This window comes from Sus scrofa, chromosome 9, assembly GCF_054392235.1.
Source record: "Sus scrofa isolate SSC_HxYL_T2T_F1_AM1 chromosome 9, Sscrofa_HxYL_maternal_Yorkshire_Landrace_v2.0, whole genome shotgun sequence".
In the NCBI taxonomy this organism is placed as follows: Eukaryota; Metazoa; Chordata; class Mammalia; order Artiodactyla; family Suidae; genus Sus; species Sus scrofa.
Window position 1 is genome coordinate 108,868,972 of NC_139391.1, and position 26,778 is coordinate 108,895,749.

Sequence of the window (26,778 nt, forward strand, 5' to 3'; positions counted from 1 at the left end):
GCATACTAGAAACTGTAATGAATCAGGATCCTGTACCTAGACATCAAATCATTGTGAATGCGACAATAAACTGATACCAGAGTGTTGGGAACTCAATAGCATTATGTTGTTAGATATTTTCTGACATGATGAGTACTGTTTTTTTGTTTGTTTGTCTTTTTAGGGCCGCACCTATGGAAGGGCGGCATATGGAAGTTCCTAGGCGAGGGGTCGAATTAGAGCTGTAGTCGCAGGCCTACGCCACAGCCACAGCAATGCCAGATCTGAGCCTCACCTGCCAGATCTGACCTACACCTCAGCTCAAGGCAATGCTGGATCCTTACCCCACTGAGCAAGGCCAGGGATCGAACCTGCGTCCTCATGGATACTAGTCAGATTCGTTTCCGCTGAGTCATGACAGGAACTCCTGAAAGGGTGAGTACTCTTACAGTGTTCTGAACAAAACAAAGTAAAATACCCCTTGAGGTATGCAACAGCTGCATTCTTGGATAATGAAGTGTGCGGCAAAAGCTTGTAAACGTTAGTTTGTGTTTATGTGTAAAATGGAGTTAGGATCTAGGCTTGGGTCACAATTAGGAGATTTTAGGACTTTCAAAGGTCTTGCTGGATACAGAACAATTTTGGCACTATGTGAAACTATGCTAAGCATTGCACAATGTCTGGCATTCCTGGACCCCGCTCACTAAAGGCCAGTAGCACCTCCACATACTTCCCATAAGACCCCAAATGGACAGTACCATCTCCTTGGAAGCCACTGGGACAGACCATGACAGAGGCTTTGGATCTTATGAGAAGGTGTTGGGGGTTTTGAGTGTGGATATAGACTAGTGCTGTCCTACAGAACTTTACATAATGATGAAGATATCCTGTATCTGCCCCGTCCAATAACATGGCCACTAGCCACAGGTAGCTACTGATGGCACCACAAAGGTGTCCACATCCTATTCACCAACACCTGTGAATATGTTGGGCTTACATGGCAAAAAGGTCTTTGCAGATATGATTGAGTTAAGGATCTCGAGATGCAAAAAGGTCTTTGCAGATATGATTGAGTTAAGGATCTCGAGATGGGGAGATTATCTTGGATTATCTGAGTGGGCCCACTATAATCATAAGGGTTTACGGGGAAAGGGGGAAGCAGGGGTGGCAGAGAAGGAGATGAGATGATAGAAGAGGAGATCAGATTCAGAGGATTTGAAGAAGCTCTGCTGTTGGCTTTAAAGATGAAGGAAGTGCTAAAGCAGTGAATGCTGGGAAATTCCCATTATGGCTTAGCAGAAACGAATCTGACTAGTATCCATGAGGACACAGGTTTGATCACTGGCCTCGTTCAGTGGGTTAGGGATCCAGTGTTGCTGTGAGCTATGGTGTATGTCACAGACACGGTTCAGATCCCACGTTGCTGTGGCTGTGGTGTAGACTGGCAGCTGCAGCTCCAATTCGACCCCTAGCCTGGGAACTGCCATATGCCATAGGTAAAGCCCTAAACAAACAAACAAACAAAAAAACCTCTTTCATCAAACAATGGGTCAGAAATACAGTCACCCCTTCTCTTAATGTGAGAACAGGGAGAGGAAAATTCTGCAGAAATAGAATCAACTGGAATAATTACATGTCCTCCATACAAAGGCCCACACCCCTGCCCCAAGTATAACCTACTTGGATAGCTACTGTTCCCCTGTGTGATGGTAGGGTCAATCATCTGTTCTCCATTACCCAACATATACTCTAGCATTACAGTTTCTGGGGCTTCTTGCATTCAACAAATACATATTCAGTAGACTTGATTACAAAGGTACTGTCTATATATAGGGAACATATCTGAATTCAACTAGGATATGGCTGGATGATCCTTTAAGTAAGTGACTGACAGATGGGGAAACACTCTGTGATGGACATTCCCATCTTTTTTTTTTTTTTTTTTTTAATGTTCATGTTGGTTGTTATTTGTATCAGTGATTTTCCACCTATAATGTTTTCTCCTGTCCATTTAATTTTTTAATTTTGTTGATGCTGACACTGATTTGTAACCAGAATAATTATAAATTGTCATGAATGTACCATTGATCCCATGGAGAACATTTATAAATCTACTTCACATATGAGTCTTAACCTAAGCCCCGGCTTTCAGTGAACACTCCTCAATCTTCAGCATGCTGCTACTGAACTGTACTTGTATGAAATTAGTATTTTAATCAATACAATTCTATATGTATTAATTTATAAAAACAAATTTAAGAAAGGCTTTTTTCAAATGATTTTTTAAAAAATAGAGAGCTAATAATTTTTTTTTTTTTTTTTTTTTTTTTGTCTTTTTGCTATTTCTTGGGCCGCTCCTGCAGCATATGGAGGTTCCCAGGCTAGGGGTTGAATCGGAGCTGCAGCCTCCGGCCTACACCAGAGCCACAGCAACGCTGGATCCAAGCTGTGTCTACAAACTACACCACAGCTCACGGCAATGCCGGATCATTAACCCACTGAGCAAGGCCAGGGACCGAACCTGCAACCTCATGGTTCCTGGTTGGATTCGTTAACCACTGCGCCACGACGGGAACTCCTTTTTGTTTTTTGTTTTCCTAATAATTCTTATAAGTCTGTGAATCTATAGATAGAAGGCTAGGATGTTCAGGAAATAATTTTCAAACTTTTGCTGGGTTCTTAATAAATCCATTGCATTATCTCAGCAGCACCAGTGTAGTATGCTGTGCTCAATGCATCTTTTCTTTCCTTTCACTGTCAGCATTTAAAACAGATTGATTCCCATGACAACTGAACCCCACAGGGTCCTCACTGGCTGCTCATGACTTACTAGAAGACTGAAAACCCAGTTGAGCTTGACTGCAGGTTCACGGGTTTCAGCAGCAGCCCCTCACCATGACCCAGGAGCATTTACAGTGGGGAAGAAGACGTCTGACTTAAATCTGTCAGCACACCCGCCCCTTTCCCATACATGAACTTTCTGGCCTATACTCTCCTTCTGAGCTAATCAAAAGGAAAGCTTCAAATGAGAAACAGACCAGTTCCTCGCCACAAACATTTGTGAGCCCCTTCAAATACAATGTAATGCAAACATGTTAACTCTGCATTTGTCAAAAATAAACTGAGACCCTGAAATTGATGTTTGTGGTGTCTACATTCCCATTAGCTAGGATTTCAATGTTTATCTCATGGATTTAATCTGTGACATATGCAGTTGCTAGAGAACACAGTACTGAAGATACACTGATCAACCTACTCTCACTAAAACTGTAGTTATGGTACAATGGTACAGTATGGCTTGAGTTTGAAACCTGGCTCTGCATCTTACTTAGCTGTACCGAGGAAATACTTCTTAATCGCTCCAAAGCTTTGGTTTCCTCATGTACCTCCCCGAACACTTACTGAAAATACAGCAGAGTTTTTAAAAGTGGGAAATTTAAACCTAGGGTGTTATTCTATTATTTTAAGCTTACTATTGATAAATCAATTTGAGAATAACTGACATTATAACAGTATGGATTCTTTTAATCCATACATATTTCTTTGTCATTAAAAATATCTGTCAAGTTTTGTAAATATTTTTCAGCTGAGGGTATTGTAAATCTTTTGCTATATTCATTTTTATGCTCTTAAATGGCATTTTCATTTTCCAGATGTTCATTGCTACTAAATGAAAACATATTAGTTCTAGTATTGTATTCTTTTATATTTTCTATATACACAAGCAAATAAAGACAACTTTACTCATTTCTGATCATTATAGCTTCATTTTATTTTCTTGCCTTACTGTGTAAACTTGGTATTATTACTTCTTAAGTGTTTGGTAGCATATGCTAGTGAGGCCACCTAGTTTTAGAATGTGCTTTTTGGAAGAGTAATTTATAAAAATGATTTATTCAACAGGTATTTGAGTAAGTGTATTTTTTCTTATTCTATCAGTTTTGGAAAGTGATTTTGTTCAGTTCATCTAAGTTGCTGAATTTACTGGCATTAAGTTGTTCATGATATATATACTCTTATTATCTTTTTAATGTCCATAGTCTATAGTGATGTTCCCATTTTCATTTCTGGTATCATTAATTTGTGTTTCTTTTCATTTTTCTTGATAAGCCTTGCTGGAAGTTTGTCACATTTTCCCAATCTTTTCAAAGAACTGCATTTTGCTTCTGTTGATTCTTCTCAGTTGGTTTTTTAAAAAATTCTTTTATTAATTTCTACTCTTTTTATTTATTTGGATTGAACTTCTAATCTTCTAGCCACTTCAGTTTAGATCTCTAATTTAGAATCTTTTTATTTTTTAAATGATTTTTATTTTTCCATCATAGCTGGTTTACAGTGTTCTGTCAGTTTTCTACTGTACAACAGTGACCTAGTCACACATACATATATACATTCTTCTCACATTATCATGCTCCATCCTAAGTAACTAGATATGGTTCCCTGTGCTATACAGCAGGATCTCATTGCTTATCCATTCCAAAGGCAATAGTCTGCATCTATTAATTCCAAATTCCCAGTCCATCCCACTCCCTCCCTATCCTCCTCGGGAACCACAAGTCTGTTCTCCAAGTCCATGATTTTCTTTTCTGTGGAAAGGTTCATTTGGGCCATATATTAGATTCCAGATATAAGTGATATATCATATTTGTCTTTCTCTAACTTACTTCATTCAGTAGAAGAGTCTCTAGTTCCATCCATGCTGCTACAAATGGCATTATTTTGTTCCTTTTATGGCTAAGTAGTGTTCCATTGTGTATACAGACCACATCTTCTTAATCCATTCATCTGTCTATGGACATTTTGGTCTTTTCCATGTCTTGGCTATTGTGAATAGTGCTACAATGAACATACGGGTGCATGCATCTTTTTCAAGTAAAGTTTCGTCCAGATATAGGCCCAAGAGTGGGACTGCTGGGTCATATGGCAGTTCTATATTTACTTTTCTAAGGCATCTTTCTTCCTTTAAATTATATGCATTTAAAAGTATAATTTTTTGTCTGGGCACTTTAATGCAGTTTCTTAAATTTTTTGTTATTTTAATTACATCTAAGTTAAGAACATTTGTTTTCATTGTGATTTCCTTTTTGACCCATGGATTACTTAGGGGTTTTTTTGTTTGTTTGTTTTATGACCACACTTTCAGCAGGTATATGGAAGTTCTCGGGCCAGGAGCTGAATAAGAGCTGCAACTGAGGCCTATGCCACAGCCACAGCCACAGCCACACTAGATCTGAGCTGCTTCTGTGACCTATGCTGCAGCTCGTGGCAATCCCAGATACTTAACTCACTGAGCAAGGCCAGGGATCAAACCCACATCCTCATGGACAACATGTCAGGTTCTCAACCTGCTGAACCACAAGAACTCCACATTTAGAAGGTTTTGATTACTATCTAAATAATTGGGGATTCCCAATTACCTATTATTGTTTCCTTATTAAATACTACAGTAAGCGGAGAACATACATTGACTGCAGTGCTTCACAGTTTGTGAGATTGTGATCCATTTTGGTGAAGTCTATGTGAATTTGAAAGGAATGTGTAACCTATAGTTGCTAAATACAGTGTTCTCTAAACTTTAATTTGGTCGAATTGGTTAAGTGTATTGTTTAAATCTTCTATAATTTACTGATTTGTATACGCGTGTGTGCTTGTTTGAAAACTCAAACTGTAGTGTTAGGATTTTCTTTTCTTTTATTATGACTTTTTGGAGTCAATCCAATTGATGTTATCTCACGATAAGAGCTGATCTGGCTCCTATATGATAAGGCTCCTACAGTTCTGCCTTTTCTAAAGAGCCACAGAAATGTAATCATACAGCATGATTCTGGCTTTTTTTCACTTAGCATAGTGTACTTGACTTTGTCCATGTTGTTGTATGTGTTGGTAGTTCCTTTTCACTGTATAGCACTATTACATTGTACAAAAGTACCACAATCTGTTTATACATTTAACAATTAATGGAGAGTTTCCAGATTTTTGCTACTGTTAAAACCACTACAGACATCAAATACTGTTGTTTCTCTGTTTTTGTTTTCTTGGTGGACAGAAGTTTGCATTCCTCTTGGATAAAACCTCAGGTTGTGTGGTACGTGTATGTTTCACTTTTTAAGAAACTGGCCAACTGTTTTCCAAAGTGGTTGTTCCATTTGGCATTGTCAGCAACACAAACACCATAAAAGAGTTCTGGTTGTTCTACATCGTTGTCAGCACTTGGTATTTTCAGTTGTGTTTGTTTACCACCTTTAATTAATCTAGCATATGTGGGATAGCATTCACTGTGGTTTTAATTTCCATTTTCCTACTGATTAATTATATTGAATGTCTTTCAAGTGTACCAATTTTGCATCTTTTCAATAAGGTATCTGTCGAAGTATTTTTAATAAGTTGTTCATTTTATAATAGTTGAGTAGTGTGAGTTCTTTATATATCCTGGATACCAGCCCTATGTGTTTTCCCAATACGTTCTCCCAGATTGTGGCTTGTTTTTTCACTTTAACTGTGTCTTTTGAGGAAAAAAAATCTTAATTTTGATGAAGAATAATTTTTCTTTATATGGTTATAGTTTTTAGTTCCTAATAAATCTTTGCCTAACTCAAGATCACAAACATTTTTTCTTCTGTTTCCTTTGAGTTTCATAGTTTGAGGTTTTACCAAGGTTTTTTTGTTTTGTTTTGTTTTGTTTTTTTCTTTTTAGGGCCGCACCTGTGGCATATGGAGGTTCCCAGGCTAGGGGTCGAATCAGAGCTACAGCTACCAGCCTATGCCACAGCCACAGCCACAGCAACGCACAATCTGAGCCATGTCTGCAACCTACAGCACAGCTCACCACAATGCCGGAAGCTTAATCCACTGAGCAAGGCCAAAGGTTGAACCTGCATCCTCATGGATCCTAGTTGGGTTCGTTATTGCTAAGCCACAATGGGAACTTAAGCTATTCTTCACATATGGATGTCCAATTGTTCCAGCACCATTAAATGAAAAGACTATTCTTTCTCAGCTGAATTAACTTGGCACCTTAGTCAAATGCCAAGTGATCATAAATAGGTTTTATATACTTACAGAATATAAATGTATATAATCAATTGATGTTTGACAAAGGTGCCAAGATAATTCATTGGAGTTTATGTTTCATTGATCTATGCATATATACATTTTTGTGGCCATGCCCATGGTATGTGGAATTTCCAGGGCCAGGGATTGAACTTGTGCCACAGCAGCAACCCAAGCCACAGCAGTGACAATGCTGGATCCTTGACCCACTAAGCCACCAGGGAACTCCAATGCATATATACTTCTGAAAGGAACTACCTTAATCACTTAATCACTGAAGCTTTATATTTAGTATTAAAATCTGTTAGTATAAATATTCCAAATCTTCTTTTTGAAAAAATTTGGCTATTCTAGTTCCTTTGCATTTCCATACACATTTTCTAATAAGCTTTGTCAGTTTTTATTAAAAAAAATCATTCTGGAGTTTTGAATGGTACTGCATTGATTTATAGATAAACTAGGGAGAAGTGCTATCTTAGCAAACATGAGTCTTTCAATTCATGAACACAGCATATATTTCCATTTATTTAGGACCACCTTGATTTCTCAAATCATTATTCCATAGCTTTCAATATACAAACATTTTATATATTTTGTTATATCTAAGTATTTCTCCTTTTGGGTGCCACTGCACTATCTTTTAATTTCAATTTCTAATTTTTCATTTCTAGTATAAAGATGGTTTATATTAACCTTATAATCTGCAACCTTGCTAAATTCAGATGAGTTCCAGAAGCTTTTCTGTACACACTGTGGGATTTCTTACACAGTAAATCAGGTTTCCACAAAAGTGACAGTTTTATTTCTTCTTTTCCAATGTGTATACTTTTATTTCCTTTTCCTTGGTTATTCCATGGGTTAGAACCTCCAGGATATTTAACATACTTATCAGATATATGTTTAATATAAGTGGTGAGAGTATATTTTACACACATATTGAGAGTAGACATCTTTGCCTTATTCCTGATTTTATAGGGAAAGCATTAAGTCTTAATATTAGGTGCAACGTTAGCTGTAGGTTTTTCACAGATGTCCTTTATTAGGTCGAGAAAGATTTCTTCAGTTATTTGCATGGAGTTTTTACAGTGAATATATGTTTATATAGTTTTTAAGCTGAAGTATAGTTGATTTACAGTATTAGTTTCAGGTGTAAAGCATAATGATTCAGTATTTTTATAGGTTATACTCCATTAAAAGTTATTACAGGGAGTTCCCTTCATGGCTCAGCAGTTAACGAACCCGGCTAGGATTCAAGAGGATGCAGGTTCAAGCCCTGGCCTCACTGAGCGAGATAAGGATCTGGCAATACTGTGAGCTGCACTGTAGGTCAAAGACGTGGCTCAGACCCTGCATTGCGTGGCTGTGGATGTGGCTAGAGGCTGTAGCTCCAATTCAATCCCCAGCCTGGGAACGTCCATGTGCCGTAGGTGTAGCCCTAAAAAGCAAGAAAAGAAGTTATTATGAAATAATGGCTATAATTCTTTATGCTATATAATACATTCTTGTTACTTATCTATTTTATACATCGTAGTTGATACCTCTTAATCTCATACCCCTATCTTGCCCCTCCCTCCTTTCCTTTCCCACTGATAACCAGTAGTTTATTTTCTATATCTAAGTCTGTTTCCGTTTTATTTTTTATATTCCCTACAAGTGACATCATATAATATTTTTCTTTCTCTGACTTATTTCACAAAACATAACATTCTTTATGTCTGCACATGTTGCCGCTAATGGCAGAATTTCATTCATTTTTAAGGCTGAGCAACACTACATTATACACATACATGCATGCAGATACACACATGCATGCACGCACACACAGTGGTGCACATGTATCTTTGCAATATCTTGTTTTTTCTCCAGATATATACACAGGAATATATGGCATAAGGTAGTTCTGTACTATTGTCCATAGTGGCTGAACCAATTTACATTCCTACCAACAGTGTATAAAAGTTCCTTTCCCACACCATTATTTATTTGCAGACTTTTTGACCATTCTGACAGGTGTGAGGTGATAACTCACTGTTGTTTGGATTTGCATATCTCTAGTAATTAGTGATGTTGAGCATCTTTTCATGTACCTCTAGCCATCTGAATGTGTTCAGTGTAAATATGTCTATTCCGGTTTTCTGCCCTTTTTTTTTTTTTTTTTTTGGTGTTTTTGTCTTTTCTAGGGCCACACCCAAGGCATATGGAGGGTCCCAGGTTAGGGGTCTAATCAGAGCTGTAGCCACGGGTCTACGCCAGAGCCACAGCCAGATCTGAGCCGCATCTGCAACCTACACCACAGCTCACATAATGCCAGATCCTTAACCCACTGAGCGAGGTCAGAGATGGAACCCACAACCTCATGGTTCCTAGTTGGATTCGTTAACCACTCAGCCACTACAGGAACTCCTGCCCATGTTTTGATTGGGTCATTTGTTTTTGTGATATTGAGTTGTAATGAGCTGTTTATCTATTTTAGATATTAACCCCTTATAGGTTGTATCATTTTCAAATATTTTCTGCCACTCAGTAGATGTCGTTTTATCAATGGTTTCCTTTGCTGTGCAAAAACTTTTAATTAGGTACCATTTGTTTATTTTTGTTTCATTTCTTTGGCCTTAGGAGACAGATCCAAAAAACATTGCTACAATTTATGTCAAAGAGTGTTCTGCTTATGTTCTCTCCTAGGAGTTCTACAGTTTCAGGTCTTATATTTAGGTCTTTAATCCATTTTTAGTTTGTTTTTGTATATGATGTGAGGAAATGTTCTAATTTAATTCTTTTACATGTAGCTGTTCAGGATTCTCAGCACCACATACTGAAAAGATTGTCTATTCACCATTGTATAATCTTGTCTCTATTGTTATAGATTACTGACCATAGGTACAGGGGTTTAGGTCTATACTCTCTGTTTCACTAATCTTTGTGTCTGTTTTTGTGCCAGTACCATGCTGCTTTGACTATTGTAGCTTTGTATTATACCCTGAAGTCAAAGAGAGTTATACTTCCAGTTTTGTTCTTTTTTTCAAGATTGTTTTGGCAATCTTTTGTGGTTCCAGATAAATTTTAGGATTATTAGTTCTAGTTCTGTGAAAAACATCACAGGTATTTTGACAAAAATTGTATTAAATCTACGAAATGCTTTGGTAGTATAGCCACTTGAAAAATACTAATTCTTCCAATCCAAGAGCACACGGTATCTTTCCATTTCTTTGTGTCATCTTCAATTTCCTTCATCAATATTTTATAATTTTCAGAATATAGATCTTTCATCTCCTTGGTTGTTTATTCCTAGGTATTGGAGTTCCCATCGTGGCTCAGTGGAAATGAATCTCTTATCCATAACAACACAGGTTTGATCCCTGGCCTCGCTCACTGGGCTGAGGATCTGGCGTTGCCATGAGCTGTGGTGTAGGCTGCAGATGTGGCTTGGATCTGGTGTTGCTATGGTTGTGGTAAAGGCCAGCAGCTACAGCTCCAATTCGACCCCTAGACTGGGAACCTCCATATAGGTGGGTGCAGCCTAAAAGACAAAAAAAAAAGTTTATTCCTAGGTATTTTATGCTTTTTGATGTTATTTTAAAAGGGATTTTTATTTTACATTCTCTGATAGTTCATTATGAGTACACAGAAAAACAACTGATTTCTGTATATTATAACCTGCATCTTTACTGAATTCATTTATTAGTTTTAATAGTTTTGTTTTTTTCAGCAGAGACTTTAAAGTTTTCTATATAAAGTATACTTCATCTGCAAACAGTGACAGTTTTACTTCTTCCCTTCCAGTTTGGATGCACTTTTATTTCTTTTTCTCATTTGATTGCAGTGGCTAGGACTTCCAATACTACGTTAAATAGAAGTGTGTTAAACAGAAGTGGGGAGAGTGGGCAACCTTGTCTTCTTCCCAAATTTAGAGGAAAGGCTTTCAGCTTTACACCACTGAGTATGACATAAGCTATGGATTTGTAATAAAGTCTTTATTATGTTGATATGTTCCCTCTACCTCAACTTTGATAACAGATCTTGTAATAATTGGATGGTGAATCTTGTCAAATGCTTTTTCTGTGTCTATTGAGACCATCATGTGATTTTTATCCTTCCTTTTGTTAATATGGGGTATCACAATGACTACTTTGCAAATATTGAACTGTCCTTGAGTTCCTGGAATATATCCCACTTGACCATGGTTTATAATCCTTTTTATATATTGTAGTGTTGGGTATGATAATATTTTGTTGATGATTTTTGCACCTATATTCACCAAAGATATTGACCTGTAACTTTTTGTAGTGTCTTAGATTGGTTTTGGTATCAGGGTAATGGTGCCATCATAAAATGAATTTAGAGTGTTCAATCCTTTTCAATTTGTTAGAATAGTTTGAGGAAGATAGGTATTAGCTCCTTGTTATCTTTGGTAGTTTCTTCTGTGAAGCTGGCTTATCTTGGATTTTTGTTTGCTGGGAGTTATTTCTTAATTATTATTAAAAATTTAGACTATTCAAATTGCCTGTTTTTAATTGATTCAGTCCTGGAAGGTGGGTATATTTCTAGAAATTTGTCTATTTCTTCTAGGTTGTCCAATTTGCGAATTCTCTTACAATTTTTTGTATCTCTGTGTATTGGGTGCTATTTATCCACTTTCATTTCTTATTTTGAGTCCTATCTTTTTTTCTTGGTGAGCCTGCCTAAAGGTTTATCATTTTTATCTTTTCAAAAAGCATGATTTTGGTTTATCTTTTTTTTTTTTGGTCTTTACAGTATTTATTTCTTCTCTGATCTTTATTTGCCTCCTTCTGCTAACTTTGGGCTTTATCTGTTCTTTTTCTAATTCTTTTAGGTAGTAGGTTAGGTTGTTTATTTTAGATTTTTGTTTCTTAAATCTTTTTTTTTTCTTTTAGCGCCGCACCCACAGCATATGGAGGTTCCCAGGCTAGGGGTCTAATTGGAGCTGCAGCTGCCAGCCTATACCACAGCCACAGCAACATGGGATCTGAGCCACATCTGTGACCCACAACACAGCTCACAGCAATCCTTAACCCACTGAGAGAAGTCAGGGATGGAACCCACAACCTCATGGTTCCTAGTTGGATTCATTTCCTCTGTGCCATGATGGGAACTCCAGATTTTTCTTGTTTCTTGAGTAAGGACTGTATTGCTATAAATGTCTTAGAACTGCTTTTGTTACATGCAAAGGATTTTGGACAGTTTTTTTCCTTTTTCATTTATCTCAAGGTATATTCTGATTTCCTCTTCAATTTCTTCATTGACCCATTGGTTTTTTAGTATTATGTTCTTTATTAGTCTTCACATGTTTGTCTTCTCCAATTTCTGTAACTGATTTCTAGTTTCATACTGCTGTGACTGAAATAAGTGCTTGATTTAATTTTTATCCTCTTAAATTTGTAGACTTGTTTTGTGGCCTAGCATGTAATCTTAGAGAACATTCCCCATACACTTGAAGAGAATGTGTATTCTTCTGCTGTTTTTGGATGAAATGTCCTATAGATGTCAACCAAGTCTAGCTGGTCTATTATATTTCTTAAGACCACTGTTGTCTTATTGACTGTCTGGAGTACCTGTCCATTGATGTAAGTGGGGTGTTAAAGTTCCTTACTATTTTGTATTATTATCAATTTCTCACTTTATATCTGTTAGTATTTGCTTTACATATTTAGGTGCTCCTGAACTGGGTACATTTATGTTAACTTGTGTAATATGCTTCACCTGTATTAACCCTTTTATCATTACATAACACTCCCCTTTTCCTTTCATTATAGCCTTTGTTTTAAGGTGTATTGTGTCTGATATTAGTATTGGTATCCCTGATTTCCTGTCATTTCTATTTTTATTTATTTTTTGGCATTTCAGGGCCACATGTGCAGCATATGGAAGTTCCCAGGCTAGGGGTCTAATCAGAGCTGCAACTGCTGGGCCTCACCACAGCCACAGCAATGTGAGATCTGAGCCATGTCTGAGACCTACATCACAGCTCACAGTAACTCCAGATCCTTAACCCACTGAGCAGGGCTAAGGCTCAAACCTGCATCCTCACAGACGCTAGCAGGGTTCATTACTGCTGAGCCATGATGAAAACTCCTTCTTGTCATTTCTGTTTGCATGAAATACCTTTTTCCATCCCCTCACTTTTAGTCTGTGTCTATAGCTGATTTTAGTTTCTTATAGGCAACCATTAGATGGATCTTTTTTTGTTTTAGTCCAGTCAACCATTTTTATGCCTTTTGATAAGTACGTACTTTCTGCCATTTTATTAGTTGTTCTCCAGTTGTTTCTGTAATTTTTTCTCTTCATTTCTTTTTGTTCTTCCCTTGTGTTTTGATGATCTTCTTTAGCAGTATGTCTGTGTTCCCTTCTTTTTGGTTTTTGTAATTTGTGGTGACCACGGACTTCATACATGTTGACCTCTATGAACATGCCTTAAGCTGGTTCAAACACATTCTAAAAGAGCTATATTTTTTGCTCCCCTCCCCAACATTTTGTGGTTTTAAGGTCATATTTTACATCTGACATGTATGGTTTCCACAGAGAAATCAGCTTTATGGGGGATTCCCTTACATATGATTCTTTAGTTTTCTCTTGCTACCTTTAGAATTCTCTATTTTTAACTTTTGCCATTTTAATTATGATACATCTTGGTGTGAGTTTGGGTTCATCTTATCTGGGACCCCCTGTGCTTCCCTACCTAGATATGTTTCTTTCTTTAGGTTTGGGAAGCTTAGAGCCAAAATTTCATCAAATGTATTTTCAATCCCTTTTTCTCTCCCCCTTTTGGGACTCCTATAATGCAAATGTTAGTATGTTTGATGTCATCCCAGAGATTCCTTCAATTGTTCTCAATTTCTTATTGTTTGTCTTTTTGCTGTTCTGATTGGGTGACTCCCATCCATCTTCAGATCACTTTTGTATCACATAGTCTGCTGTTAATTCCTTCTAGTGTATTTTTCATTTTAGTTACTGTATTCTTTAGTTCTGACTGGTTCTTTTTTATATTTTCTAGTTCCTTGTTAAAATTCTGTGTTCATCTGGCTTTTTGTCTTTTTAGCGGCACACTTGAGGCATATGGAAATTCCCAGGCTAGGGGTCCAATCGGAGCTGTAGCCACCAGCCTACGCCACAGCCATGGCAGTGCAGGATCCCAGGATCCGAGCCACATCTGCGACCTACACCACAGCTCATGACAAAGCCAGATCCTTAACCCACTGAGCAAGGCCAGGGATCAAACACATGTCCTCATGGGTGCTCGTCAGGTTCGTGAACCACTGAGCCATGATGGGAACTCCCATCTGCTCTTTTCTCTAATTCTGTCACCATTCTTTTTTTTTTTTTTTTTTTTTTTGGTTCTAGGGCCGCACTCGTGGCATATGGAGGTTCCCAGACTAGGGGTCAAATCAGAGCTACATCTGCCAGCCTATGCCACAGCCACAGCCACACAGGATCTGAGGTACATCCACAACCTACACCACAGGTCATGGCAACAATGGATCCCCAACCCACTGAGCAAGGCTAGAGATCAAACCTGCAACCTCATGGTTACTAGTCAGATCCGTTTCCACTGTGCCACAATGGGAACTCCTCTGTTAACCATTGTTATTATTAATGCTTTAACTCTTTATCTGGTAAATTGTTTATTTGTTTCATAAATTGTTTTTCAAGGGTCTTCTCTTGCTCTTTCAATTGAAACGAATTCCTGTCTTCTCATTTTGCTTAACTTTCTGTCTCTCTAAAATGGTTACCTATTGCAGTCTTAAAGGAGTGTCTTTGAGTAGGTATGACCCTATACAGTCTGCCCCATCAGTGAGAAAGTTCTCTTTAATTCATTGGCATAGTTTTTTAAAGAAATCATAAATGGACCTTGTGAATTTTCTGCATCCATTAAGTTAATCACAAAGTTTTCTTTTTTAACCTATTTACATGATGAATTATATTAATTCATTTTGTGTTAAATCAGTCTTGCATTGCTGGTAAAACTTCACTTAGTCATAATATATTACTTTTATATACTTACTGGCTCTGATTCACTGATAATTTGCTGAAGATTTTTGTGTCTATCTTAATGAGGGATATTGGTCTACCAGTTTTCTTGTTACATATTTGTCTGATTTTGGTATCAGTATCATGACTGTTATCACGCTGGCCTTGTAAAATGAGTTGAAAAGTATTCCTCTTCTTTTTCCTGAGTTTGTGTAGACTAGGTATTATTTCCCCTTTTCGTAATTGTTATATTCTCTTATCTATTTCAATGTCTTTGAGATCAGTGGTTACATACTATAATAAAGTAATTTTTGTGTTCTTTTTTCTTGACTAGCTTGAGCAGAATTTATCAATTTTGCTTACCTTTCCCAGCAGTAGGAAAGTTTTTTTCATTCTTTGGTCATCTTTCTGATGTCTTACTTCTTCCAAAGAGCTAGCAGGACCTCATCTGCTGCTTCACATCTTTCTCATCTTCTGCTCCTAGTTGCTCATCAATATAATTTCTTCCCTAGAAATTCTACTGTATGTTGTTGAGTGAATGCATTATTTCATCCTCACTATATACATATTAGAATGATATTTAGTTTTAATCATCAGATAGGGCTGTCAATCTTCCTCTATTCTGCCTCCTACCACTTTCTTGCTACTGAATGACATTCTTCACAATGGGAGATTAAAAGAGAATCAGTGCAAACCAATCCATCATTTGGAGCCAGAACTCCAAACATGTCCTCTACTGAGTTTAATTCAGTGGTGGACTTAGCATAATTAGGGTAAAAAATTAAATACAAAAGATAGACAGATATTTACACACACACACGCACATACACACATACACAGTTACCAAATATTACAAACTTAGATATACTTAGGAGGAACCTTTATTTTAATGAAGAAATTCAGCATATTATCTCTTAATTTTTACTTCTGAAATGGAGAGAAAGCAAATTCCTTGTAGTAAGACCAGCTCTAAAACTATGGGCTTTTGAAATTAAGTAGTAGATTCAATCTGTGAACTTAGTATTTAGAGACCATTCTGTCTGGGCTAGGCATCATGCTATATCTAAATTTATGACCCACTCACCTCTTTCCTCTCATTTTTCTTTTTAATGTTGTAAGGACCATTTTAAATTTTAGCATTAAAGTTTAGTAATTTAGTATTTGCAATTTTAGTATTTAAAAAAAGAAAATTCCAATTGTATCATCAATCCCATCTTGCCATGGAAACTGAGCAAACGTACCTTACAATTTAGAAGCAACACCCAAGGGAGGGGGGTTTATCTTCTAGAGGAGCTCTGAATGTTCCTAGGCAGGAGCTCAATGAGTAGGAGGTTTCTGACCCAGAAGAGCTGACCATATTTCCTTCACATACACATTTCCCTTCTGTATTCCCAGTTAGACACGGACAAACCCTCAATTTATATCTTCAGCCTGGGCTTCTACCCTGAACTCCAGACTTGTCTAAATGCCTCCTTGATATCTCCAATTAAGTAGTACCTAATAGAAATCTCCAAATTATCACATGCACACCTAATTCCCTGATCTTATCTCCCCTTTGCACTTCCAGATGTTCAGGTCAAAACCCCTGGAATCATCTTTGACTCTTTCTTTCACAAGTGACATCCAATTAGTAAGTCCTGAAGACATTTCTTTCAAATTACATCCTAAATCTGACAACTTCTCACCACCTTTCCTGTTAACACCCTTATCTGAGCCACTGTTATCTCTCACTTAGATTATTTTAGTAGGTTTCTAACTACTTTTCTTGCTTCCACTCCATTCTTCTCTTTTCTTTTTCTATTTTTTTTTCTTTTTTTTTGGTCATTTTAGGGCCATACCTGCAGCATACGGAGGTTCCCAAGCTAGGGGTTGAACTTTGAGCTACAGCTGCGGGTCTATACCACAGCAACAGCAATGCCAGATCTGATTCACATCCATAACCTAAGCCATAGCTTGCAGCAATGCCAGATCCTTAACCCATTGAGTGAGGCCACAGCTCGAATCTGCATCCTCATGGATGCTTAGCTGGCTTCTTACCCCACTGAGCCACAATGGCAATTCCACCCACTCTATTCTTAATATAGTATCCAGTGATTCTTTTTTTTTTTTTTTTTTTAAATCTAAGCCAGATCATGTGGCTCCTGTGCTCAAAATTCTCCCCATTACACAGAGTAAGACCAAGGTCCTTCAAGGTCCTGGACAACTACACATGACCTGGCAGCCATTATTTCTCTGATACCATCACCTACCACAGTTGCTTCCTGTTCTCCAACCACACTGGCCCCTTGTGCTTTGAAAGAATGGAGAAGAGACATGTGGTGGGGTATGGGTACAAACAACAGTCTGTCACACAAACTCTTATTTTGAATGGACATAAAATACACTCCATCTGCATTACATATTATTACTTTGAGCCTTAATTTCTTTTTTTTTTTTTTTTTTTTTTTTGTTGTTGTTGTTGTTGTTGTTGTTGTTGCTATTTCTTGGGCCGCTCCCGAGGCATATGGAGGTTCCCAGGCTAGGGGTTGAATCGGAGCTGTAGCCACCGGCCTACGCCAGAGCCACAGCAACGTGGGATCCGAGCCGCGTCTGCAACCTATACCACAGCTCACGGCAATGCCGGATCGTTAACCCACTGAGCAAGGGCAGGGACCGAACCCGCAACCTCATGGTTCCTAGTCGGATTCGTTAACCACTGCACCACGACGGGAACTCCCTTTGAGCCTTAATTTCTGTGTGGTGATTTAAAGCATATCTGCGAATTATGTGACACTCTTCTAAGAAGAGGTTAAGTATAATTCCTTTCCCTTTAAACACAAGGACTTAATCACTGTCTTAATCACACTACTGCAAAAGTGACACTATGAAACTTCTGAGGTTTGATTAGAAAAGGCCATGGCGCATCTGCTAGTTTTTCTTGGAATGGTGACTTTCAGGACCTAGTCACTGTGCCATGAGGAAGTGGAGAGAGCACAAGGAAAGACCACGTGTGGGTGTTCAAGGTAGGAATCATCAGCCTCCAGACATGAGTGAGGAAACCAGCCCTCAAGTGATTAAACTCCAGTCTCACATTGCCCCTAGGACACTACATGGAGCCAAGCTTTGCTCAGACTGCCAATTCATGGTCAAAATAAATGATTGCTGTTCTGGAGTTCCCGTCGTGGCGCAGTGGTTAACGAATCCGACTAGGAACCATGAGGTTGCGGGTTCGGTCCCTGCCCTTGCTCAGTGGGTTAACGATCCGGCATTGCCGTGAGCTGTGGTGTAGGTTGCAGACACGGCTTGGATCCCACGTTGCTGTGGCTCTGGTGTAGGCCGGTAGCTACAGCTCCGATTCAACCCCTAGCCTGGGAACCTCCATATGCCGCGGGAGCGGCCCAAGAAATAGCAACAGCAACAACAAAAAAAAAAAAAAAAAAAAAGACAAAAGACAAAAAAAAAAAAAAAAAAAAAAAAAAAAAAAAAAAAAAAAAAATGATTGCTGTTCTTAGGCCATTAAGTTTGCAGTGGTTTGTCATCTAGGAAGAGATAACTGGAAATTCATTTTTTCCATGCCATTTTTGATTCCTATTTCTCTAAGTTAGCATGTACTTCACTGCCCTCCTCCTTCCATACTTCAACTTTTGTCTCTCTTCCCTTACTTGAGTGTTTCTTTTGTTCTTTCTTCCATTTTAACATAATGGCAAACATTTCAAATAAGCAATTCTATTAAGAGACATATTGGCCATACATATTGGAGAAATGATTTTTGATGTTATATCTTTGAAATACATTGCTTTTCATTATGTTGATGTGGGTTCACATCTGACTACTTTTATGTAAGTCATTTTTCTAAAAAAACTGTTGTCTAAACATTTTTGATGAAACATCAATCTTAAGTCCTACCAGTTATATTTCACAGGCTGCTATGAGAACCATTAGTCTTCATCTGGTTTGTCGTACCTCAATATAAAAGACACAAAGTTTTTCTTTAAACTACAAGAACAATATAGTACCTAAAGTAAAGTAAATAGTAATCAAAGCTTTTACTTACAGAGGTTATCTCTGAATATTGCTAACTGGTGATTTTTACTTCTTCATGATTTCCAAATTTCTGCAGTAAACATGTGTTCCTTTTATAATAACCAAAAATAGATTTTTAATTTATGCATATTAGCATTTAAAAAAAGTTCTAAATTGTTTTATCTTTAAACAGGGGTGGGGTTCATCTAATATTTTTTTTCTTCTTGTTTCTTTTCAGTTTAACCCAGAACTTTAATCATAAAAAAAAATTCAGGTGACTAGCCCATGCTAAAGGGAGCTGTGGGCAGTTCCAAAGTTTATTCTTAAACTAAGCTGGGGAGTTCTGTCACAGATCTCCTAGTCCAGTAATCTAAGAAAATTTCTTCTTATTGGTACATATTTTATTTCTCCCACATAACTTTAAGTTAACAGTATCACAATAAAAAACAATTCAATTATTTAGATCTACTTAATTCCTTTCTCTGTAGGTCAGTTCAGCTTATTATGTTTTGTAGCAGCTGCTTGTTCTATCCTACCTCGAGCCATGTGGCTCTTTCCCATGTCTTTCCATCCACTCAATGACCAGGCTTCAGTTAGTCAATGTTTTTGAATTAAAAAAAAAAAAAGACCAATGTAGGAAAGAGAGGGTAGGAATTTCAGCATCCTTTCTCATGGATGCTTGTGGGGGTTAGCACATCCCAGTTCCTCTAAGTCTCTCTTCTTTTCCAGCTGGATGAGTCCCCATAAACAAGGAGGGATGAATGTTCCTTCCCAGAGAAAGTGAACCTAAAATGGGTTTAGAAATTCCACCTGGCCAGTGCAATGCCTCTATTACTATGAAAGTTGGCCCAAAGTGATGAAATCATGTGTTTGGATTTTTACATTCTCCCCAGCACTAAGACTCTAAGTGGTCTGACTTTTCCTTCTGGAACCAGATACCAAATGGCACTTAGTCCAGGTCTCTTAGTATCTCTTCATATACTGAAGGGAATGGGATTTCTATGAACAGTGAAGAACTGTTACTTGAAAAAAAGAAGTTAACTTGCAGTTCTTTGGTGAGTGGGAAGAGTTTTAGTTGTGATGACCTTCTTATTAGTTCATTTCAAGATGGTTTCTCCCTTTCCACAACACTTTTTAAAGAACTAATAAGACCTCTAATTCACTAATCATCTCTATTCTGATGACCCCTACACATTTATGTTTGGCAGTAACTCTGATCTCTACTTCAAATTTCCACTTGGATAGACACCTCCAAAGCCCCATGTTCAAAATTGAACTTAGGATCTTCTTTATCCCATAGACCTAGTCCTCCTCTCAGGATTTCCTCATTGGCTCTGCCAATGCTGATAGCACCTATTGTCCAGGACACACTGTTGTATCTCCTACATTCAACAAAATGCCTAGCATATAGCTGATACTTAATATTGTCTTGAATCTGGAATACTTTTATGGCGAATGCCAATAAGACTCTCAACCTTCTCAAAGACCAATAAAATGGATTTATGGTGCATCCAAAAATTCAAGCAAATCTTTTTTTAAAAATTTTTTTTAGGGCTGCACCTGTGGCATATGGAAGTTCCCAGGCTAAGGGCTGAATCAGAGCCACAGCAATGCTTGATCTGAGCTGCGTCTGTGACCGACACCGCAGCTCACAGAAATACCTTATCTTTATCTCACTGAATGGAGCCAGGGGTCGAAACCACAGCCTCATGGATACTAGGCAAATTTGTTACCACTGAGGTACAACAGGAACTCCCAAGCAAATCTCTACTGCCTCTAAAATCCAGATTCTTTCTTCATGCCAAAGCTACCGCTATTTACTAAAACAGTTGAATGCCTTCTAAAATTCCCATCATTATTGTGCATCAACATGCAGTTAAATGAATGAATTGATTATAATTTTCTCTGCTCTATCAAATTTCTACTTCTCAAACTGTGCTTCATGAATGTGTCACTGCTGGAAAATGAACACTAACTGTGCATTCAGGGCATTTAACAGCAAATTTGAGTGAAGTGTTGATATCTTGATAGGAAAGATTTCTTTGAGCTCTACTAAGCATTTTTGAAGGCAAATTGTGTCAGCAGACTGAAATTACATGCAAAATTATCTAAACTATTTTACATATGCTAGACAATCACACTTTATAGCAAATGAAGCTTTCAAAATGGAGGGTATGAAGCTGAATAATATCAACCTCTGGTTAATTACCTCCAATACAGGTCTCTAATCAAGGATAAAGGCATAAAATGCAACTGTGGTATACAACAGTGTGAGACTTCAGGGAAAAAGTGGAGGATGTTATTACAGCCCTCCATCACACACATGGGGCAACTGTTATATTTTACCTACTATTTTACGGATTTATCAAGTACTTAATGTTCTAAGGGATGCATTATTCCTGGAATTGGTCCATTACTTTACTGCTCTTTACATAGTATAAGCAGAGTAGGGCATACCTTGGAGGAACAAAGGAGGCTTCCTCTTATGCTGAGCTTTCTTTGCTCCAGATCACCTTAATCACATTAAACAGTTGTTGGTTAACTAAATCCGTTGGCAGTATACCACTAATTGTTCAGTCATCACACCTTGAGGGCAAATAATGTAATTTTCTCAGTCACCTGCGCTCTGATTTGACCATTCTCAGCTTTTGCTTTCGACTATTCAACAAGATCCTGAAAAATAAGTAATGAAATCTGCATGTGATACAAAACCCAGTAGAAAATCCTTCAGTTCTAAAAATAAAAATCCAAAGTATTGTGTCCATTTGAATAATCTGAAAATTTTCAATAAGAAATATGTCTCTTAGACATGGTTAGGTAAGAGAATTATCTCCTCACTTTTTACTTGGAATGTTGCCACATTCCCTCACTTACTCTTTTTCTAGGCCAGAAATATTTCATGATAATAATAATAATGGCTAATTTACTGAGCAGTTACAATGTGTCAAGAACCTTATTTAGAGCAGGGTTTCTCAACCTTGGTTCTACTGACATTTTGGACCAGATAACTCTGTTGTGGGACATGCATTCAGGATGTTTAGGAGCATCTCAAGCCCCCACTCTCCCAGACTCCACCCACACCCAGTATGACATCCATAAACATCTCTAGAAATTGATAAATATTCCCTAATGGGCAAAACTGCCTCCAGTTGAGATTTACCACCTTAGATATATCAATTTACTTAATTCTCTAAACAACTCCATGAGGAAAGTTCCACTTTCCAAAGTATAGGTGAGGAAAGAGAGGAACAGAAAGATTCAACAATTTGCCTAAAGTCACTCAGCTCCCAGGGATACAGCCAGTATTTGATCAAGGTAGTCTGACTCCAGAGCTCTAACTCTTAACTGCTGCTCTAGAAACCTGACCTCTTTTTGACTTTTTAGGGCTTAACGAAATGAGGCTTGTTGGATCAGAATCCCTTCCAAAGTTATTTCAGGGTGAAGGAAATGCTTCAGCAATTAAGATTGATTTAGGAATTGAAACTGACTTGAAAGAAAGAGGGGAATGAGGTCGTCACTTATATCTGAGTCATGGTAATTGAAAGATGGTTTTAAATTGGAGGATTACCCACGTATAAAAAAAACTAAAAACCCAGAGCTTGATAACTTTGTTCTTCTACCACCTAAATCATTTTTACATCTAAGTAGAATAGATGCCGAGTATAATTTAAGCACCTCCTCTTAACGGCAATGTCTGGCCCACCAGCCAGCATAATTCTCATCATTAGATTCTCTCCTGTAATTGGAGATTTATATCTTCCAATTAGAAAATTCATTTGCAGATGACCCTTGTTAAAATGCTAATATCCATATTAAGCTCTGTTAGTCTTCGTTTAAATAAATTAATCAAATTAGTTAGTGAGTCATTTAGCAAGCCATTAGTAAGTAAATTACAAAACATAAAGTTCTGATGGCCCAGAGGCAGGGAAAATCTGGTTACAAGATGTTTTGCAGAGAAGCCACACATGGGGCTGGTAGGACCATGTGGGGCAGTACAAGATAAGCAAGGTGCTGGGCAGGCGGACAGGCGTCCAGCAGTGAGGAAGCATGGAGAGTCACTTACAAGGAAACTTGCCTCCTTTCTGTCTTCCCTAGTTTCCTATTATTGACAATCTCTTTTCCCATGCGTATTACAGAGTTCTTTCCTCAAAATGCAGATTGGTCCCAGGTTATCCTAGAAGGCTGCACAGCAGACCTGCCACTTTTATAGCAAACTTTGAGGGGCTGAAAATTCCCCCAAATGGCACTGCTCTTCCTTGAATCAGCTACTCAAACTTCTTTCCACTTGAATGATACATGGTTTTCTATGTGCAAGAAACGTGAGCCTGAATTTGCAATGTATATGGTTTTTCCATGGTCCTGGCTTCTCCAAACATCTTGTGGAAAACACAATTTCACCATCTTTCATAGGACAAGGGACAGAGGGTGAGGGTGCTCCTTGCTGTCTTAGGTAGGGAGGCAAAAAGGAATTTCATTCCTTCTCCCTCTACTTAGTATCTCTAAATAAATGCAAGTAGACACTCACTTGTTTTGATACAGAAAACATCAGTCACTACATTAAAAGGTTTCCTATCTGGGAGTGCTCATTGTAAGAATTTTTCTTCAAAAAAAAAAAAAAAGAATAAATTGCAACTGAAATCTAAACTAGACTGTAATTAAGCAGTTTAAATCTGCTCAAAACAATTTTCAAGTATTTAAATGCTAACAGAAAACTTCTTCAAAAATATGAATAATAGATAAGGAAATGGGACTCAAGGTTCATAACTGATACAGCAAGAAAAATTTTTATTGTGGAACTATTAAAGGACTATGATTTTTAAAAAGAAAGCCATCATGCAGATTAAAAAGCTAGGCTGGGTGGTTAACTGCAAGAGTGACCAGATAAACCTCACCTAAGCATACCACAATTATCAAGTAGGCTTAGAGATGGAAAGTTGCCCTATCTCTGATCAAACTACCCGGCCTTTTGAAAAATCAAGGTGAAAGATAAGCATATACAAACTTGCATTTAAAAAAAAAAAACACTTCTATTTATTATATTTTGCAACTATGATCTTTTAAAGCCGTGGCCTTAGGAAAATCTGCTTTGGCAAGCGACTGCAGAGGCTCCTATGGAGAGGAAGTGAAAAGACTGGGCTTATATACAAGGGCTGCTGGCACGTTCAAAGCGCAGGGGATAGTTCACAGAGCAAAATGTAGTCCTAAGTAAATGGGTTTCAGGCAATTTCAGTGTTAAGATAACATCATTAAGAGTAGAACAGATTGTGCTCAAACCCTGCTGTTTATAATTAACACGTTCCTTCCAAATACTCCAGGGTCCCTGGTAAATAGTCTTCTGCTCACATTCACCCAGACCAATCAGAGTATTTTCATCAGATTCCATGCTGGGCCAGCACCTGTCTGGACAAATCCAATAGAGCCAAAGAACTCCTCTCCCTGGCCAGCTGAGTTGCTGGATGAACACAGCTTGGCTCAGTCACTGTCACAGTGTCCATATGGCTTTGAAGCTTGTTTTCACAAGAAATCATACAAGTATTTTATTATGTCAAAGTTCACCGTCCTATAAACAAAAACAGATAATATGTTAGCATCCTTGTTCCCTAGATTGCTCAGCTTTGTATGTATGATTCCAAGAAGCACATGAAAAATAATTCAAAACTAATGCTAAACAATCCTATAATGCTGTCACAATAGACATTAATTTTTAAAAATATTACTAGGAACAGAGTTTCTTTAAAAAGTTTTTTTCCCAATGCATAAAGTTTGCTTTTCTAAAAAAAGGGAACAAAATTAGAACTACTGAATATTCTGTATTTCAATTGTACTACAGAAAGTTTGGATTTCACTTGAAAGCTATTTTCTTTTGGTCTAATAACCAGAATAAAGTAATTAGAAATGCAGAAGTATTTAAATCTTTTTTGCTTTTGAACATTGTTTATCTTCCAAAACACCTGTTTTATCATTATATAATGCATAGCTCATCTGTCCTCATTTGTAGTTTTCATTCTTTTCAGTCTTTTAACACTGGCTGACCTGTGTGTGTATTGTAACTAAATCTGTACGATCCAAGAATACAATACAACAAACAGACGATGTGAATGTTTATTTTTGTACTCTGATGGAAGGCAGAATAAAATAGCAGGAGACAGAGACATGTAATTATTTTCTTTTCTCCCAACTCATTCTTCACTATAAATATTCAGATTTGGAGGTTTATTATTTGAATAAATGGTCAAAATAATTAGATATAATGATCTAGCAATAAGTATAAAATTAAAGCCTTAAAGTATTCAATTCTGCAAAAATAATCATCCATGTAAGAACAGCCTTTTAAAGATTCACTAATTGCATGCTCTTATTTATTAAACCATCATCAATTAGTGTTTTTGTCTATCATTTTGTAATACACTTTCTAAAAAAGTTTCTAAGCAAATGACTGACATAGCAAATATTTTTTAAAATTTGGAATAAGGAACCATAGATATTGCTTATGAAAACACATTTTAAAATAGCTCAAATGAGATGCTATGGCTATTGTACCTAATGTTGGAATGAAGACTATTTTGTTTCAGTACAACAGTGCCTATCTGAAGAATACTAAAACTTTCCAAATTGTCTAAAAACACTGCTAAAACAATCCCGTTATCATTAGCAGTAATAAAACAATTAAAGATAGTTAGTAAAATTAAAAAAAAATATCTCAGGTATAAAGACACAAAAGGTACAGTTGTTATATCATAGAGCTATTTATTTTTATGTGTTTTCCTTTCATTCAACTCTAGAAACAACTCCCCGCCCCCAATGATTAGTAACAAGGTATCACTAACAAATAATTTTTAAAAATTATGAAAGGATTTTTCATGATTGGTTGAAAAATTGTTTTTAGGAGTTCCCGTCGTTGCGCAGTGGTTAACGAATCCAACTAGGAACCATGAGGTTGCAGGTTCGGTCCCTGCCCTTGCTCAGTGGGTTAACGATCCGGCGTTGCCGTGAGCTGTGGTGTAGGTTGCAGACGCGGCTCGGATCCCAAGTTGCTGTGGCTCTGGCACAGGCCGGTGGCTACAGCTCCGATTCGACCCCTAGCCTAGGAACCTCCATATGCCGCGGGAGCGGCCCAAGAAATAGCAACAACAACAACAACAAGACAAAAGACAGAAAAAAAAAAAAAAAAAGAAAAATTGTTTTTAGAGGATCTTAAAAGGACAGACATAGGCTATTTTTATCATAGGCAAAAAGGAGAATTTGTATATCCCTTCAGGCATATTTCCCCAGTATGACTTTTTTTTTTTTTGGTCTTTTTGGGGCCATACCTGAGGCATATGGAACTTCCCAGGCTAGGGGTTCGAATCAGAGCTATGCCATAGCCAGACAACAATGGATCCAAGCTACGTCTGCGACCTATACCACAGCTCATGGCAATGCTGGATCCTTAACCCACTGAGCAATGCCAGGAATCAAATCCAAGTCCTCATGGATACTGGTTAGTTTCGTTACTGCTGAGCCACAATGGGAACTCTCCCACTATGACTCTTGGTCTTAAGGTTATAAACCTAAAGTGACAAGGTATAGCGAACTTAAGTTTTATTTATTTATTTATTTTATTTTTAGCATTGAGTGGAAAAGAAGAAGTTTAAAAGAAGTTACGAGTGAAACAAAATTCCAACACGAGTGGGACTAAAGGGCATTATTTGATAGACAATTACAAAGCCACATAAAATGATCAATATGAAACCATAACTACAATATTAAGAGGGGAAAGAACAG

At 37.5% G+C, this 26,778-nt stretch overlaps 1 protein-coding gene across 22 annotated transcripts in view; it reads right to left on the reverse strand.

Moving 5' to 3' along the window:
• Positions 1–26,778, reverse strand: part of ORC5 (origin recognition complex subunit 5) — a 1,223,002-nt gene that overhangs the window by 63,677 nt on the left and 1,132,547 nt on the right. For 10 of the 22 annotated variants that reach the window (XR_014816066.1, XR_014816073.1, XR_014816060.1 and 7 more), the window contains exons 14-16: positions 24,411–24,574; positions 21,472–21,687; positions 19,046–19,124 (exon numbers count right to left, since the gene is read on the reverse strand). Coding sequence is in view for 3 of the 22 variants with exons in the window: in XM_084977445.1 (XP_084833571.1) it covers positions 24,529–24,574 (46 nt within the window). In the remaining 19 variants the exon portion in view is untranslated. Of the gene's footprint in view, positions 1–15,875; positions 18,154–18,494; positions 19,125–21,471; positions 21,688–23,771; positions 24,575–26,778 lie in introns of those variants that run through there. The other 12 variants (XR_014816072.1, XR_014816074.1, XR_014816075.1 and 9 more) reach the window with 4 other exon arrangements.